Here is a 19,938-nt window from a genome sequence, read left to right as displayed (position 1 = left end):
TCAGCATTTTTGTTCTCCCATCTCATAAAGATCTCAGTGACTAAGCTGAAAAAGCTCATCAGTGATAATGATATTATGACAACGGAGAAAAAAAAGAAGAGTGAGGAAAATGCTGTTATTGTGCTCGTAATATTGAAATTACATCCATTCTAAATATTGTCCTAATGTTGTTATGACATTAGGACAATCTCACATCCCACAGGAGTGCTAATAGATTGAAAGGCTGTTGGAATACAGTAAGGAGTCATGCTTAAGACACCAGTTGGAGATGAGATTTGTGAAATGGACATTTGTTCTGCAGGAAGTAGCCATTTGAAATCAATTACACTTTGAGCATAAAGGGATGAACGTGGTTCACTTAGTACCAATTCAGTACCATTTCAATGCCAGCGAATCAAAGTGGTTAAAGTCCATCAGGAAAATATCCACAACACCATTGCGCCACCAACAAATAATAAAATAGATCCATGTTTTCATATTTTTATACCAAATTCTGGACAAGCAACTGAATGTTGCCAATGAAGTTGAAACTCACTGGACCATGACTTATTTTCCCAATCAGCTACTGTCCCATGCGAACAAGTGTAGATAATAAAGTGGCTGATGATTATATATCCAAATGTTTGTGCATTTATGTATGCATTGTTAAGTTGTAATTATCTTTTTAAATGCTTGAAAGTTCTTTGAACGCGATATTAAACATTAAAACAGGAACTGAAATTTACCAAGAAAATAACCAGATAATAACCAAATAATCATTTCTTACTTGTGGAGAGCTTTTAAAACATTTTCTTTTCTGACTACATTTATTATGCATAAAAATAGTTAAAAAAGTGATAGATGTAATACACAATAAGCAGCTGGTTTGATAACAAGGAAGTACACCCATAAAAGCTAATCAACCCCATGACCCAGATGCTGTTATAGAAAAGAGACTAACAAAATGGGAAACAAGAAAACTTCCAAGCAAGTGAAGTCCTGGAACAAAACATGGTGTTCTAGCAAAATTACTACCTCTTCAACAGAAGTCAGCCATAAATAGGAAACTGTAGCCTTTGCATTTAATTGCGTGTCAAAAAGAAGGAAAATAAAAATCACAGAGTTGAGCTTCTATGAGAACGCTGAGCAGCAAGAACTCCTTTGTTTATGTCCTCGATTTTCTCTGACTCGACACAAAAGCCGACATGTCATTTTGTTTTCCTTTCTCTGCTCCTAAAGAACCCTGCTGAGACATCAAAATGGCATGGCATGACATTTATCAGGCTTGCTACAAGCTGAGGATCTAAAACCTAAATAACCCTGAGTGCAAGGTTTTTACTTCTTTATGAGAAAACCTTTGAATTAAAGACAAATTTGTAATGGTCCTAGCATCACTTTTACTGCCATAAGGGTTGATTACTTATCCTTTACACAATAATCTGTCATCAGCAGATGGCTAAAGCTTAGCACTAGTAGCCTGATGAAATTTTAATGGTTTAGCTTATGCCCTTCATTTTGTGGTATTTGGAGGAAGCTACCCTGCTGCCCCAATAAAACACATCTAAAAGAGAAAGTCAAACCATATGTGCTTTTATATTTTGTTCTTTTCTTCCCCTGCAGTTGGTGGGAATTTACTACTTATTTATCTAGAAAACGCAGTAAAAAAACAAAAAACAATGGAACAAATGTCATGAATTACTCAGCTCCCAACTAGATAAGCTGGCAACTATTTGCTTTTATCTCAAGATAGAAAAAATGACAAGATGTTCTGCTTATTTACTTACTCTGACACTTGTCTGCATTTAAAAATGGGCTGCATTCAAACATTCGACTGAATCTTTTCAAAATAATTTGAGAACACTTCGATAAAATCATATTTATTTGTTTAGCACAGACAAACAACGTCTATTATTTACAAAACCATATCGCATACAGGGCGTCACGTAATCAGAAGTCTCACTCACATTCATCAACAGCATAAATAAACATGTTTTGACTTTTAAATATTAACCCAACATTCACAGTCTAGATAAAAGCAGATATCTCTCCAAAAACGTAATAACAAATTGAACACCCCTTGTGTTTGAAATATGCCATGTTTTGTCTGTGTTTAACAAGATGATTTTGAAGTCTCAAACTTACAAGGTCTCATTGTACACAGAATTTACTATAGGCAGAAAAAAAATCAACAAGGTGAATCTCCTGTCTGGAATGTTAAATTGGCAGTCTGTTCTTGTCTGTTGAGAAATAGTAATTTGTATATTTTAACCATTTATCTTTTTATAAGTTTGAATTTGAGATTATTGTGTGGCTCTTTAGACAACAATGGTTTAGTTCTGCAGAAATACACAAAAAGACCATTCAATACCTGAAAAAAATTCTGCAGATTTAAACTTTAATATTACTTGTTGTTGTTGACCCAAGCTGCTCCATTTGGACTCATTTCCACAACAGATAAAAAGTTTAGGTCCTCTCAGTCCAAGTACTGCTAATCCACTTAAAACGGTTTGCCAACTCTGGAATATGCCAGAAGAGGTAAAAAAAAAAATAATAATGCAGCAAGTGCAATTCTGCTGGATAAGGTGCAACCACCTCCAGCATTTTTAGTTACAATTAAAAACAAAATAATTTAATTAACCTAAGTATTCTGGAAATACAACAGAGGCATTGTTTAAGCAAGTCAGTCCTGTTTGAATTGGTTTGATTATAATGCAGAAGTATAAAATTTGTTTAAAAAATGACTTGGTTCAATCATATGGTTATTGTTCTTACTACTTTTTTGCATCATGAGCTCTCCAAGCTCTAAATATGCTTAATTTTTGAGGGCATGGAAATTTCCTCCCAGCCACCAATGCCATTCCCGTGAGAACATGTAGGTTGATTGTTTTCCCCACAGGAAGAAGGGAATGAGTGTATGTGACCAATGGAGAGCACATTTAGGCATCATGGATTGTCTTCAAACATCTATTGTTTTAAAGAGACTGTAAAATAAGCGGCTATTGTACCAAATCTTTCCAAACTAAAATGGTACAAAATGACTACGTTTGAAGCAGAAACACCACAAAACCTACACTTCAATAGGAAAAAACATAAGACCAAACTAGTTGTTTATGTAGGCGGCACAAAGTTTTTTACTTCTGAGAACAAACTGAGCTAGGTAATAAAAAAAAAAAAATCAACTATACAAATGTTCTCTGATAAACATTCAATCTGATATTTTCTGGAAAAAACTAAGATAGTAGCACAAACTGGTACAGGTGTACTATTTTTGGAATGCTTTACAAATAAAACCACTAATTATTTCAGACATCTAACAGGTGCAACAAATGAGACCAATAGAAACCAAAAAACATTAAACAGTCAGAGTCTAGCCAATGGTCGAGTCAGTGCCTATCTGCACACATTCGTTGTCTCCATTGTGCTTCAATCACACAGAAACACGAGTTCAAGACAGAAAATAAACAGTTTGATGGGTTCATCTACATGATTTTTTTTTCTGAAGTTGAAGCAAATAATAAAAAAAAAGTGACAACTGCTTTGAATACCTGAAGCAACATTAACACTTTAACTTCTTTAACTACCAAAGGAGTAAAACTAAAGTTTGCCTCTGGAGCGGAATCATTTAAAAACAGTCTCATGCCTTTTATTTTAGCCCTCACTTAATGTTAAAGAAAACCACTTTTCCCCAACAGTTGACTTATTGTTTCTAGTTTTTAAATAAAGGCAACTTTATATCACAATATGCTCGGAAACAGTCTCAGACATGCACACAAGGCATCACTGACGTAACACAGTGCAGTAGACAGTGGATAACATTTTTGTGTAAAATCACTCATATTGTATTCTTAGGGACAAAATTGGACCTTCTTTGGCACATTACTGCAGACGAGATATAAAGCTAAGGAATGTTTACTTTAACGAACAAGAGTCTTGAAAGCTCAAAACACATAACTTGACAAGTGGAAATGAACAATTAAGCTCATTTAAATGTTTTTTTTCCTGCAATTTCTTTATACTAATGTACAGAAAAGACAGTACTAACATGCACACAAATCTTCAAGTCTCACACAAATCTTCAAGTCTCACACAAATCTTCGAGTGGTTTTGCATCATATAGGTCCATATTTTCTTGAGATGTTTGCTCTCTTCCTAATCAAATATGGTACATGTGTCTAAAAGTAGATACATGCTAATTTAAAAACAAAAAATGTAGCATTCAAATTTGGTTTTTCAATTAACTGCAAATATTTAATTGAGGATTGGCTTTAAATACAAAACTTAAAGTAAACCACAGATTGTAATAACATATGGATGTAACTTGATAGAAAATATAGCCTTATTCTTAATGCATTTGTCTTTTTCTGTTCAGACCTACAAAATACTTTTTTACAGTCAGTGTTGGAACCCTGCTATATCTCTGAATAAAAGAAATCGGTAAGTTTAACCCCCAAACAATTTGCAAAGAGGATATGGTAAAAAATATGTTTTCTTTGTTTTGCAAACATATTATAATGCATAAGCAAATTAAGGTGCAACAGAACAGGTAAAAAAATGCTAATTTCATGGGAGAAGTGCCACAATCAAATAAATAAGTAATTAAACACAGATGCATGCTTAATTAAACCGGAAACTAACTGCTAAAATAAACACATGTAACAAATATATTAATTACAATTTTCATTTGATATGAAAATTGTAAATTTAAATAAATTTTATATGTAAGTATGTAATACTTACATATAAAATAAAAAATCATAGTGACTGTGATATAGTCAGTCATAAAATAGTCACTGGAGATCATTAAGAACATTGGATTGAATTAATGCACAACAAACTACTGACCAATCACTATGTTTCAGAATTAGCCACCACTCAATGACATTATGTCTTTAAGGGTTAAAAATTGAATAAATAAATGAATAAATAATGAAATATTTAGAATTAGAATTTTCTTCAGTAATTGATTATTTAATGAAAACATTTTATTATTTAGTTTTAGAACTATTTCACTGTTTGATTTTAACATTGTGGACTGTAGCATAAAACCTAAAGGAATTACACAAATATTGGAATACTATTTAGAGATTTTGACAATATCATCAATTGAAATGTCAAATAACTAATTAAAGAATGATTTTATTTTATTAATGACTTATATTTTTGATTGTGACTCTTTTAGCATCAATACTACTGAACCCTACATTTGATTTTTGGCAGTTGAGCAGTCGTATACCAAAGCTAGGTCCTTTTAACAAATAACAGGTACACAGTGCAAACCCACATTTTCAACAGACATTTTAACAACATCAATAAATAACATTTATTTAAAGATCCGTTTGACTCTGCTTGCTCTTTACAGACAGTCTCATTAAATCACATCAGCTCCTTGAACTGATTGGACTGACATCTTTTTTTTCTTTTTCAAGTGGAATACAACAAATTGTGTTCACAGCGAATATCACGTTGCTCCAAACAAAGCTCGTAAAACTTTTCATGAGAACTTTCTGCTTCTATCATCATTTGGTTGTTTGGACAAAATCAAGGATTCAGTTCCAAAAACAGCATCAGCAGATAAACATTATGTCCAACATTTAAAGAATTTACTCCCACTGAGAGGACATAGAGACCTTCTTCTTGTTCATACCAGAACACTCCATCTGCCAGCCTCCTGTCCATATGAACTTGTGTTCACATCATCAAACGAAACACCTTGAAAGGCTAATATGGACTCTTTTTCTTTTCAAATTACAATGCTTTTCATTTTTATTCTCTGCCTTTGCTGGCTTGTCAAGGGAGAGTCAGAAAAAGCACAATCAGAAGGATACCTTCTTCCATCTCTTAAAAGCAGATTTTAAAAGATTTGAAGAGCCAAAACTTCATTTTAGCTCCAATAACATTTTAGCATCTGTGTTTTTCTATCCATTTGAACTACACATGACATGTTGTGCCAACTCTGATGTCTCCATTGTCATATCCATACCACTGCTTTGTGCATCCCTTTTCGACCGAGCCAACAAACGCCTTTTTGGTTTTCCCAACTCCAAAGCCATCACCTCCGCGCCGCAGGCAGAAGGAGCAGAGGCGTTTCAGGCCCTTTCTAAATGCTGAGTTGGAAAGGCTGTAGATGAGACAGTTGCAGAAGCTGTTGCTGATAGCCAACCATGTCGTAAGAAACGAGGCTGCAGGGTGGTGGTATATTCCTCCGCTCTCCAACAGGAAGTACAGGATGTAGGGCAACCAGAGGATGTAGAACACACTAGTTATGCGAAACAATACCATAGCGTATCGCTTGTCAGGGTAAGTAGACTGCTGATACTGAGGCTGGTGGTGCTGGGTCTTCTGCGATTGGGACATTTGGGGAAGCTGCTCTTGCTCTACCGTGGTGCAATCTTTCATGACTGCTCCACCAGTCAGTCCAGGACCCTGCTGTTGTTGTGGTCTGTAGCGAGCATGGCGCTCGCTGATCTCCCGAGTGTGCTGTCTGCAGATCTTAAAGATGTTGGCGTATGTAAAGCAGATTGTGAGAGCAGCTGGAGCGTAGAGCAGAGCAACGATGAAGGTTGTGAAAGCCGGACTAGTCCTCCACTCGACTGCACACCACTCGACCACGTCTCCATGATAGCCAGGCTTCCCCCACCCAAGAAAAGATGGGAGGAACACCAAAGCAGAGTAGAACCATATCAGAGCGATGCAGCAGCGCACTCGACAAGGAGTGACCAGAGATGAATAAGTCAGAGGCCGTGTGATGGCGATGTAGCGGTCTACGCTCACGCATGCGAGGGACACCATTGAAACGGATTTCAAAACTGAAACCATGTACCCAAACACCTGGCAGGTCAGTTTGGGATCCAATCCCTGCAGATGGTGAAGCAGAGACAGGGAGGGGAAGAGGCAGCTGACTCCCACTAAAAGATCTGCATATGCCATAGTCTGGATAAAAGCACTGGTGGTGTGCTGGCTGAGCAAAGGGGCACAGTGAAACACAAATATCACCACCAAATTGCCACAGATAATAAGGATAGTGAGGAGGAGGATGACAGATACCTCAAGAAGGCATGTGCTAAAAATTTGGGAATAGCCAATTTCAAGTAAGCAGAAGGGAGCGGATAAATTTGAGTCCAGCGAGCTTTGGTTCAGGGAATCCAGGGAGGAATTCATGATCTCAGGCAGTAAAACACATAAGGGGGCCCTTAAAGGGAACAATAAATCCAAAAAGCCACTATTAGGCCTGGTAGCCCGGCTGTATTTATCAGCAGTTTGGTTTCAGTCCAAACAAAGACCCTTATGCCCCATTTCAAACACAGGAAGGATTGAAAGGGCAGATAAAGGTGTCAGAAAGTTCCCTGGTGTTGTCCTCAGAGCTGGCACGGTTACAGTACTAATAAGGTAAAAATCTTCGTCTGGAGGTTCCCAGGTAAAGGCACAGAGGAAGAAAACTGCCAGGAATGTGACTCTTATGAATATTTTGATGTCCTCAATCAAAATAATGTCAGATGCAAATCCAGAAATCTCAGACTGTAGCTCAATTTGTAGTCCATCAGGTCATTGATAAAGCCTCCAGAGAAAAGTCATTGTTTAAAGAACTGCATATTGTGGGAATGATTAAGCATAATCTGCTTCTTATTCTGTCCTTCAAACCACTTTCCCACTTTTCTGGCTCTTCTTGTCCTCTTCTTTTACCAGGCTTCCATCTGCACTTATTTGAGCGTCAGCTTCTCTTTGGTCCTTCACTGTAAGATCCCAGCAGAATACTTTACGCTGATACAAAGTCAGCAGAGTGTAGTGTTACAGACATCAAAAACCAGTCTTCACAGAGGTGGAGTAAAACACACCCGTAGATTTATTTCCCGCCTTAAGAGCAGCAACTTCGTCTGGTGTTGAAATGTTAAAGGCAGGCATACCGATGCTGGGAGAACCCCTCTGTGTTCATTTGTCCTGCTCTGCCGCCTCTCTCACACTCTGTCTCCCTCCTTCTGCCTCTGTCTACAGAAACAGCAGCACTGAAGCCCCTCCCAGTCTCAGTGCCTCCAACCAATCATCATCCACAAAAACACGAGACTGTTTCCTTCCCCCAACCTCTCACATTTACTTTTTTTTTTTTTAATGTGCAAATTTATCTAATAATCACGGCGAGATTGAATCAGTCTCATGCCGCCAAAATTAGTAACAATCATGCAGTTTGGAATTTGGAAAATCATCACTTAGGTTTAAGGGAGAAATAGCAGGAATTTTATCTGTGTGAATGCTGCTGATATTTTTAAATTTATCTCATCAAGGACAAACATAACTTTTGAAACATCAGTATTCAATAAAGTCTTTTTCATGTGCACCAAGGCCAGTTGCTAGAATGAAATAGTACACTTTAAGCATAGTTTAAAATTTAAAATCAAAGAGTAAAGGTAATTGTCTTTCAAGTTTTTCCCCAAAATCCCAATGCTCCAACAACTCTAGCATAGTGTTGAGCTTTTGATAATTATGATATACTTCAAATGTGGGCAAATGTATCTGCATGACAGAGCACGGTTGTAATACAAAAATATTGCCTCCAAAGTGTCTTCTGCAATTACAATATAGCACATAATGTTGCAATGACAATTGGAATTCAATACATACGGCAAGACTGCTTGTTAGTAATATACATGGCCAGTTGGATAGCCTTTCAATGTCATTTAAATACCTGATCCAAAAAGGGAAATACAGTAAAGAATATTGGGAGTAATTGCAATTGATATTATCATCACAATATTCAACAATACAATGGTAATAGTAGTTTAATGATGTATATGCATAGTTCAAGTACAAAACAAAAGCAAAAGTTTGGCATCTTTATATTTGCCCAAAAAGAAAATCTGAGAATGCTATTTTAAGCATCAGGGGCTTTTTTGCAGACTCAAAAACAACAAAATCCTCTCAAGTTGAATAATGTTGTGTTTGGGATAGTGTTCTGTAACAAAGGGCAAAATGCTTCAGGCATTCTGCTGAGAACTCATGATTGCAAGTGCAACATCATGTGGTAATGACATGCTCAAACAATAAGGAATTATAAGAATTTAATGTGAATGCATTATAGTTCAAAAGATGCGGTCATAATGTTACACTAATAATAATAGCCCTTAGAACACAAAGTTGTTTGCCATAAAAATTAAAAAAACAACAAAATGGTGCACAGTCACATAAAGAGAACTATAAAAACAACATAATCTGTAGCAAGACTGAAGCCACTAAAGCGACTCATAGAAACAGTGATATTTTCGTGGATTTACAGAAGCAAATAAGAAATTCTATTAGCTTCATCATTCCAGAGTCCAGTAATTCTATAAATTTGCTTTAATCTGAAACCAACAAGGTTACATTTTAAAAGATGGAACACAAAAGAAACACAAAAATAGTGGGAGTAAAACAGAAAGATGTATCGACCAGCTTTTTCTGGTCAATAATAATTTACTTTTTTCTTTGAGGTTGGCCCTACTAACCTCTGACTTTAACTGATGGTATGTGATAGGTTTATTTTAATTCCTATCTAGCAAAGATTCAGCATGTTTTTCCCTTCAGAGAAATATGTGATACAGCTTGTTTACTGAACAACAACTTGGACAAAAGATTCAAGTATTTAAGAAATTATTCTCATTTATGTGTCAGACCATATTTGTCTAACCCTAGTTTGTTTTATTAAGATATATTTTAAAGTGTATTCAGTTTTAACATATTTAAGAGACTTTTTTTCTTTTTGTATTAAACAACCAAATAACAATCAGACATGACCCAGGTAAAATCAGCCTGTTCCAATCTGTGACAAATTCATCTGTACATGTGCTCAGGAAAATAGTATCTAGAGAAAAAGTAAGATCAAGGCAAGCTTTTAAAATTACTCTAATGTATCAATTTGTCTCTGATTTTATGGAAGATCCTGCTCCTGTCAAAAATAAACCCCACCAACAGAGAATAATCTAATTATTTCCTCCCACCTTTCTCAACACTGTCAACAGCAGGGTTTTTTTTAATTACATGGGCATATCTGCAGCTTTGCCTAGAGTCTAATGAACATTTGTGAGCATAATTGCTCACACTATTCTAGCTCACATGATGGCAGATTACACTGAATTACTCAAAATCCGAAATTAGCAAATTCAGCGGGTAGTAATTACTGTCAGATTTAGCACAGCACTTTTGTGTCCCATCCTCGATGACTTTCTGAAGACTGCAGAATTTGCCTCGTGCAAGGAAATTTCGGGCAGCGTGATGGAGGCTCAGACACACCCCCACAGTCTTGAACACACACATGCACACCCCCACAACTGCACCTTTCTCCCCAACAATCCAGACACTCTCCCCCTGCTTTCACGCACCTCCTCAGTGCACTACACGAGGAGCTAAAAATAGATGACAGTAGGACTAAAGGGCTGGAAAAAGGGAAGGAATGGGGGGGAGATGAGGATGAGAGTCAAAACAAGCAACCTATCAAAGAGGAGGACTTGCAGAAGTTTGGGACAAAAATAACAGTGATAAGCAAAGAGTCGTGAAGCAGAGGGGAAAAGTAAATATGACGTGTCCCTTTGTCACCGAGTCAAGTATAAGTCAGCCCTGGTAACTGTGTGAACTATGCTATCACAGGTAGAAGACACACAGTTACTTTAACCAACCGTGCAGCGCAACCGCTGTAAAGAACAAATCCAATTTATGCATAAATAAGCACAAATAATCAGTAATCTGATCACACACAGTGAGTGGCTTTTCATTACTGCTAAAGTTAGGTTAATGAGCAAAACACTGTTGTCCAGGTAACTTGCTCACTATTAAGCAAATAAGGCAGCTGTTACTCATGCAACCAAGATTTTACCACCAAACAACTGTGCAATTAATTATTGCACACACCTAATGTGCATTAATAAAAGATGTAGCCTGTAGTCATACATGGAGATGAATTAAAATGTCAACATAGGACCCTGCACAAATTAAGCTGAGAAACTGTGTGGCTTAACTCTCTTCATTCCAAACTAGCTTTGCTTTATTTCATGTTGGAAACCTTTTTTTTTTTCTAAAAAACCTGAATTTATTTAATTTGATCAGTCTGTGTGCACAGTGCAGATGATTTCTGTATTATAGATAGCATAAGATTGCTGGTATTTGGCTGAATACGAAAGTTGGATGAAACATAATAAAAAACAATAACAGTGCAATATAACATCATGCTCAACTAGTGATACATAAAGTAAAAATCCAAATTATACTTTAATTTGAACCAACAGAAAAATTCTACTGTTTCTACTCAACTACTATATAGCTATATTCGACATAAAATTAGTTAAGCACCATTTTATTCCCAGCTACTTTCTCATAATCTCCACCAGAACTCTTAAAAAGATTTTACTTTAATTCTTTAATATACTAGCTTTGTTAACTTAATACCTGAAATAAATAAACTTTGTCAATGATTTTACATTTTTTTGTTTTTTAAATGCATCTGCGATAGTTATGACCCATTAAAAACAAGACACACTGTAGCACAGACTGCTGCAGGATATCCTTTCTACCCTCAGCCCTCATCACCAATAATTCCTTGAATGGTTACATTTAATTTCCCTTTTCTTTTGGAATAAATAAAGTACTTCTAAACTGAATCAAAACTTGCACATTTTTAAAGCAAACCTGACTAACTGCATCATCTTGAAAGCTGAAATTAGAAATACCTTCTGAAAAGTAAGCAGAGCAAAAATGAGGACCAACAATAAAAGCAGCTGTTAGAAATTGGTAAAACACTGCCTTTGTGTACAGAACTTGGAAAAAATGCTTTATTTATTCAGTGCTGATAGCAACAACAACATTATACAGGTTAACTTTTCAGCACACTTTTAACCATATATGTTACTTTCCACTTTAGTTTATTCTTAATACAGTAAATGAACAAACGCTGACCAGATCATATAATCACTGCTGAACTCTGTACCAAAGTGCTCGAATCAGTTCCAGAATGAACTGCGGGAGTTTGGGAAAGTAGAACATGAGGCGCACAAAAGAAAAGCAGCTGCTTGGACATTTTCTAAACTTTTCTGTTATCTTCTTTCAAAGCAGGAAACACAAATCCTAGTGAATGCGTCTCCTGGCTGATAGTATCTTGAATGCTTAAGAGCTTCTGTAATAAATTCCTGTCCAGCCTTCTGTCCAATGGATATTTACTGTTATTGATGTCAAAATTAAAGTCAAGATTCTATCCGTACCATTCATGCCAAGGGGATAATTACATTATTTCTGTACTTTTAGCTGAATAAAACTCTAATACAATTGACTTTCCCTACTGATCCATATTCATCTAAGAATTAACAGATATCAAGAACATGAGAACATGAGGTTTCATGTACAGACAGTGATAAGAAAAGATCTTTAGACCAATTGAAGTAAAGGAAATGAGAAAGCAGAAAGGCCAACATGTTACCTCCTGGGAGCCAGTTTGCTGTTAGGGAGGTTGCTTTTACATAAGAACAATAACCACAAAACAATGATTTTAACCAAGGAGGTAACGATCTAAGATCAGATCGCATCCAAACCAATTACAGAGTAGCACAAGCTGAAATGCCAGTTTTCTATCAGACTGGAATTTAAACACTAAATGCCATTACATTGCAGATACACATACATATCTGAACCATAATACTAAAATATTTCAAACAAAATATTAGTCAAACTGTATTCAAGTGTTTCAATTTTAAGGTTTTAACCTTATTCTTGACACTTGCAGGCAAAACACATAATTTATCTTTTAATGTGCTTCCTTGATTTAATAGAAAAGGGGAAAAAATCAGACTCAATATTCTACTTAAAAAAGAAACATTCAAATTGATAAACATATCTACCATCATCTAAAAGTAAAGTTAAATAAAATTTAATAGACAACTGTAACAGTGTCTCTATGGCTGTGAATGATATTGTGCAGAGGTCAACTGTGGGTTTACCAATGCCATGACAATTTTGTCATGGAGTGTGAGAGAGGCAGCAGTGTAGCTTCATCAATTTTTTAGATTTATGTTCATTAATGTAGTTAATGCAAAAAAGAATTATCACTCTTATTACTGAGTTTGAGTAATAAACTCAAACTCTTACCTAAACACTGGTTTAGGTCAGAATCTATTTTCCTGGCTTATGAAAATCAACACACATCTCCTTGAATAACATGTTGTTTGTCTTTCCCATAATTTAATTTCCAAACCACAAATAAAAAAAGCTAATTTACCCATTATCTATACCATGCATCCACACACTCATACCTAAAATAAATTTAGGTGTTTAGTTAACCTGTTATGTTTTTGACTGTGGGAAGCCACAGTACCGGCAGAGAACCCATGCAACCAAGGGGAAAAACTTGAAAAAACAAACTTAAAGAAAGGCTTCTTTTAAAGTTACATTATAGGACATGTTTAAATTGTTAGTTAATGTGCCACATTTTTTTCTTCATAATAAATAAGTGTAGTTTTTGTTCTATTTAAAGTACAAAAAAGTATCATTTGAATTTTCACTGAACAATTAAAAAAGCCATTTTCTATTTAGGAACAAAGGCATAAGGCTTGAATAACACCGTTATCTGATAGCCTTATCTAGAGAGAACCGGCTGTGATCATCACAAGTTTAAAAGCACATGTGAGACAAAAATCTTATGAAACATGGCCACTGGTGATCCTCCAAGGTGCGCTCCCAAAGAAGTACAAATAAATTTGGACGGTTGCTACAGAGAACCACAGTAACAATGTTCTAAAAGAGAAACACAGCAAAAAAAACAAACCTGCCTTAGTTAAACAAAAAATGTGCTGGAAGTCAAAGGACAAAGCTCTGACTCATGTGGCTCCAACTTGGCTACCAGGTGTTTTAAAAGCAAACTAGTTCTTTTTCAGAACCAATTAAGAACCACCATTAGGGTCAAACCTGGAGGAAAAACCGTAAAATATTCTTTCTGCTCTATTTAGTCAACTGCATATATTTCAACATGTACTTCATGTCATTTCAATCCTCAATAGATTTTAGATGTATAGAGCAATGTCTTAACACAAAACCGTAGCAAAATTTAGCTTTCTAGAATGTAATCACAATCACAAGTTTGAACTGATACTAAGGAGATGCGTTTTATAATGGTTTCTACACAAAAAGGCACCACAAATATAGATTTGTCCCAATCATTAGAAATTCTTCTGTATGGTCTTACCTTTGTGATGAGAGTTCGGTATTCCTCTACCAGGTGGTCGTTGTTGTGGCAGCCTGCCAGAAGCTGCCACACCTCCCCACGGAGTGCCTCAGGGATGCCGCTCCGCACCAAAGCTGGCAGCTGCCTTGGACGCACAGATAGGTTCATGTGCCTGGATGGGTTAGAGGCAAACAGAAGCATAATTTAACGTTTAATCACCACACCCTATGCGTTTCCTATTTTACCCGTGTTGTCATTTTAGTACAGTTTGGCAAAAAACTATAAAAATTGCTGCTGTTGGTGTTTTCCATAGTCATCAAGAGTTGAGTTGTATGAGACCAAGATTAGAGAATGAGGGCTCCTTATTTAACCTAAGACGAATAAAAAAATGATTTACATGCTGCTCCCACATTCCACAAGAGGAAGAAATCTCCCCTAGATAAAAACTGTATTATTATACAATAAAATACAATTAATCTAGTTTTAGTTTAACTTATATGTGTAATTTATCTACCCTTTCGGGATAACCGTACTCCATTTCACCACAGGCAGTTTTTGGCAACAGCAGTAAAATAGAGTAAAAAGCAAAAAGTCATGAAATACAAAATTTTATGTTACGTTGGTTTTTTTTTTAACACATTTAAGCTTTCTATGCACTTAGAAGCCACTTTTTAAAGTCTAACCTGTCAGAATAAACGGCTGATATATTTGGCCAGAGAAATAGTGCTGTGACAAAAGCATTAATTCACCTCACCTATTTCTGGGTTTTTTGCCACACTTACATGTTTCAGATGAAAAACATTTTCTGACTATTAAGGGAAAATATCTGTCAAACAAGAATAGTCTACTAAAAAAGTAACTTCTCGTTATTCTGTACTGTTATTCTGTTACCACCAATAGCGGCACAAGAAGTTATTTGGTTTAAGGGGTAAACACTTGTTTACATAGAACCAGGTTGATCTGGATAGTTTATTTACGCCTCAATAGATGAAATCACCATTTAAAAAGTCATTTTACATGTTTTCAGCTTATGCTTATAGGTTTTTTTGATGATCTAAAACAATTAAGTGTGGCAAACAAAGCAAAAACAGAAATTAGTAAAGAAGCAAATGCTCACTCTCTAATAATGTTCTTACTTTTACCCATCTTTTATAATTTATTTAAATGTATTTACAGTTTTTATGTGCTTATTTGTTCCAAGGGTCATGTTGCATAACTCCATGGTATTTTCTGCAGACACAGCGAAGGTGATTTCTATTTGAGCGTGCCCATGCATGTGATGCAATCACTGCCAGGTTTGGTCCTCAGGGAACAACAACTTTAAAGGTCTTTTTGTGATTTGCTGGAGTGCTTTGACCTCACATTGCATGAACAGTCTCTTTATTTACTCACACAAAAAAACGTGACCAAAAGGGTTAGCGCGATATCTTATGATTCCTTTTCTTGTATTTGAGAAGAAACAAAAAACCAAAAACCTACAGAGTATCATGATTTCTTTTGCTGCCCTTAAAAGATATACATCTACATTCATAATAATAAATAATAAATAAGAAATATAACTTACCTTTTCTTCAAAACGAGAACTGTCAGTATGAAATTAAATGCTTTTATTGAGTTACATCTAGTTAAACCGTGTGTTTTTTACAGAGTTGATCACAAGTTTCTTGTTAAAATTATGGTAAGTGGTGAGGGAAACCATCCTAATAAGCTGTAATAAGCAAGTGATGACCTTTAGAATAGATGCAACCCGATCTGGATGTATTCAATGCACCAACATCCAGAGTCAAGGAACAAAATTAGTAGGGGAACAAATCCGCACCATTTGGACAACAAGTCTCCCCAGGTTTCAAGGATCTTCTCTGCACACTCCTTTGAAACGTCACCAGACCCACTGAGTAATGGCTCATCGTTATCTGGACACAAAGCAAGGCAAACAGGAAGCAAAATCCTTGGTTAGCCATTCAGCACACTCTTGCTTTACTAGTGCATGTCAAATGAGAAGAACATAAACAAGATGGTGAGATAATTAGTCCGAAAAAGGTGTTTTATTTTCACCAAATAAACAGAATCTACAATAAAAAGAATCTGATGTAATGACAGAATTTTCTCCATGAGGATCAATAAAGCAACATTGTGCATAGTATTATTATTTTTATGGCTACAGTTTATGTAAAAAGCAAGTGATGGAAAAGAAAAAAAAAAAAAAACACCATAAAGTCACAGCTGTGCCAACAGGTAAAAGATTAACCCATCTACAACAAATTATGTAATTTTGCAACCTTTGTCAACTCTTACAGTCAATCAAAAATCCCTGACTAAAACATGTCTGCTGGTTATGTACCCAGGATGAAACAGAACAAACAGTTCTGTAAGAAAAAGTGCACAATTTCAGCTCCACTAGACTACACGGCTAAATTTGGTGCTTCCCCACAGGAACAGATTTTCATTCTTATGTGAAGTTCTGCATAAATCAGATAACAAATGCTTAAATAACCCATTTAAATTGTGTGATGTAAGTTTTATTAATTTCAAGAGGCTCCACAGCACCACTATTTATTATTTCTGGGGTCTGGACAGTCTCCAGTGTTCATGTGTAAACTAATTTATAGCTCCCTCTTGTTTTGAGTTGGCTGTAGCAGAAAGACGGTTGATTACCTTCCTCTTCATCATCCTCCGGCGGCGAAGGAGCCATGGTCCCGGGTCCAGATGGGAGGATGCTTGGACTAGCTGTGGTTTTCCTCTTCTCTCTCTCCGTTTCACTTTCCAAACTCACCACCTCATAAAGTGTGTCAGAGGAAGGACTCTTTCGTTCTTTTCGCTCCATCTGAAAAGAGAAGACGTCTGATAAACTGAGGGAAAGCATAATGAGTTACAGTAAGGGGGCTTGTTTCTGTTTTACAACTTTGTAACGTGTCTCGGGGAGTACTGAGTCAGTGAAGTATGTTGTTCACTAATGTTCTCTAGCAAATCTCCTAACCCTTCATACAACAGCTGGACTTGCATTGATATACAAAAAATGTTAACACTCTAATTATCTGGCAAGATAACTTGTGCTCAACACAACTTTTCCAGTAGCTCATATTTAAAACCAATGCATCAGAATTATTGAAGTGCGTTTCTGGCAACAGCAGCTGTTATCTTATCCGCAGTAGACTACTTACATGGTCTTTATTTGACATGAATAACAATAAATTAGTTCTGGGATCTGTAGCTAACGGCTAGTCAGAAAGGAACCAAAGAGGACTTCCATCTTCTCAATTTGTGCAAACTCTATTTTGTGAGCCTGTGTGTTTAATTATTTACACAACAAATGGAGGTAAAAAGTGGCACACCACCATTGATCTTCCTGTCAGAAATATGCTGAAAATTAAGAGTATTGATTCTAAAAATGTAGAGAAATTAATGGAATGAAAAAAAAGATTTTAAGCTGTACTTTTTTTTCTTTCTTTAAATTCACTGGTCTTGCTTCCTCTCTAATCAGCCATACTGTAATCAAGTAATCAGTATTTCTATCAACTGAAGCTATATGAAGCTTACTTATCATCATTTGAAAAATGAAAAACTACCCTATTAGAAATGGCTGCATAAAGGCCATCCTGGTAACTTGCTTATGACTGTGACAATTAAAATACTATATGGTTTAAGCCACAAAAAATATATATATTTTCCTTTGTTTTTCAGTTTTAAATAACATCAAATTCTTCATGCAATAGATTGTTGTTAATAATCATATCAGTGGATTTTTACTAAAATAAATCAGTTAAGTCAGCTTAGCTCAGTTTGGTCAGAACAACTTTAATAAAAAGTAACATACATACACTAATGTTCATAAAAAATTATCTGTACGAAAATTTTAAAAAAGTCAAAAAAGGTGTCAAAGTGACCATTTGAAACCCACTTTACAAGAACAATGTTGTCAGAGCCGATGTCTGGTTATAGAAACAAACCTGTCGTAGTTTAAGGTAGAAGGTCTCAGTGTAGCTACGCTTGCTAAAGGGCCAGAACAGCCTGTCGTTTGGGGAACACACTCGCACCCTCGTCTCCAGCAAAAAACGGACCGGTTCCTCCACCTCTGTAATCACCAGATCTACTGCAGTCGTCATGTACATAAATTTATCTGAAAAATTTTTAAAAAGATGAAATATCACACACTCCAACCGGCGAGAAGTTGTCTATTCACATGTTTCACAAACTGGAATAGAAATATAACTGAATTATCAACTGAGTACACAACAAATATAAACCTTGTTATAAGTTTGAGAACAATTAAATCTTATCTAAACCTTGAGAGTGCATTTTTGGCTCTTACCTTTGGGCGTTTCCTCATTCACAGCCTGAAACTGAGGCGTGTTGGGGTTCCAGCTTCCTGTGATGATGTAAGACTTCCCATCTGAGCTCTTTCCCATTGACTCCTGTTGGGCACACAAGTTGGAGCACGTTGGCAAATACACACAGAAACACAACACATACAATACACAAGCAAACAATAAATAAATAAATAAATTTAAAAAAATAGTCACCCACCAAGTCCAGCAGGTGCATGTCGCTGTTCTTCACATTTCTCCCCGGGCTGAGCAGGAGTCCAAAACACCTGGACAATAACAAACACGCATGTGCGGATGGGAGATAGAGAAGGGTGATATGATTAGGATTACATAAGGAAAAAAATTAGAAAAAAAGAAACAAGGCAGAGGGGAAACCAGGCGTAAAATAATAACTCTTTCTATATAGAATGAAAGTTTTGATACATTACATAAATGAGGAGAAATATTTTCCTGAACGGATGGTCTAACACAGTCCAGACCATGTTGAAGACTAAACACATTCTTTCAGTCCTCACTTTCTCTGACATTATGAAACAATAACAACTCAAGCAGAAAATGGAAATCTGCTGGGAATGCTGAAATTTAACAGATTTATTAAAGCTTGAAAAATGAGAGGCTATGAGTAAGAGTGGGCTAAACCACAGCTGCCCTGGGCTTCTTAAACCACAACGCAGAGACATGAAGATGTTCTGAATTAATCAACTACAACTTAGAGATTGCTTTCTTATTAACATCTGGTTCAGGATCAAGCAGGAGTCGGACCAAAAAGAGGAACATCCTCCTTTTTGGCAAACTATTCCTTTTGACTTCACTACACTTTTGCAGAACTTCCTTAATTTGGACACTCCTATGACCTGGCTTAAAAGATTTACCTGAATCTCGCTGACATGGTAACATTTATAAAAACGGAAAGGATAACAATCAGTTTAACATTTAGTCGATCACGAGATTAAATTTTTATGTAACTCTCCCAGGGGTGTTGTGCAGCTCAATACTCCTTATTTTTGCTCACTCCGAACAAAGAGAGTATAGCAGCTGCAGTTAAGGAACTATTTGAAAACAATAGCTGTCCCCACTGAGTCACAGGGCTCCAGAGAGTCTCTGTAATACTGCCATTCCTTATTTACTTTTCTCAGTCAAACATTATGGGAAAATGTGAGGGCCTCAAATGAGAAAGGAAGAGTAAAGGGAATCGTAATGTTTCATGTTACATTACAATGATTCCTATACATATACACCTTCCAACATTTTTTCACATTTTGTTAGTTATAAACATATATGTCAGTGTATTTTGTTGGGATTTTATGTGATAAACAGAAATTTGCCACTATGTTGCAGAAAAATAATGAGCACGACCCAGAAGACAGTGAAACATGGTGGTGGCAGCATCATGCTAATTAAAATGAAATATTTTGAAAGCCATACATTATTTTTTCTTTACTTGATAATTCTGCACAAATTATGCAA

General features: G+C 36.0%; 2 protein-coding genes across 3 annotated transcripts in view; both read right to left on the bottom strand.

Annotated features, from left to right (window-relative positions):
* Positions 1 to 19,938, bottom strand: part of rabgap1 (RAB GTPase activating protein 1) — a 71,103-nt gene that overhangs the window by 30,355 nt on the left and 20,810 nt on the right. For both annotated transcript variants that reach the window (XM_005799667.2, XM_005799668.2), the window contains 6 exons: positions 18,671 to 18,737; positions 18,456 to 18,558; positions 18,094 to 18,263; positions 16,802 to 16,970; positions 15,966 to 16,059; positions 14,168 to 14,318 (listed from right to left, as the gene is read on the bottom strand). In XM_005799667.2, the coding sequence (XP_005799724.1) occupies positions 14,168 to 14,318; positions 15,966 to 16,059; positions 16,802 to 16,970; positions 18,094 to 18,263; positions 18,456 to 18,558; positions 18,671 to 18,737 (754 nt within the window). The remainder of the gene's footprint in view (positions 1 to 14,167; positions 14,319 to 15,965; positions 16,060 to 16,801; positions 16,971 to 18,093; positions 18,264 to 18,455; positions 18,559 to 18,670; positions 18,738 to 19,938) is intronic.
* On the bottom strand, positions 1,847 to 7,933 carry LOC102237166 (probable G-protein coupled receptor 21). The gene has a single exon (XM_023338036.1). The coding sequence runs from the start codon at positions 7,135 to 7,137 to the stop codon at positions 5,908 to 5,910; it is 1,230 nt and encodes a 409-aa protein (XP_023193804.1). The 5' UTR covers positions 7,138 to 7,933; the 3' UTR covers positions 1,847 to 5,907.

The sequence above is a fragment of the Xiphophorus maculatus genome, chromosome 8 (assembly GCF_002775205.1).
Source record: "Xiphophorus maculatus strain JP 163 A chromosome 8, X_maculatus-5.0-male, whole genome shotgun sequence".
Classification (NCBI taxonomy): Eukaryota; Metazoa; Chordata; class Actinopteri; order Cyprinodontiformes; family Poeciliidae; genus Xiphophorus; species Xiphophorus maculatus.
This window is presented reverse-complemented; position numbering and strand designations above follow the sequence as displayed.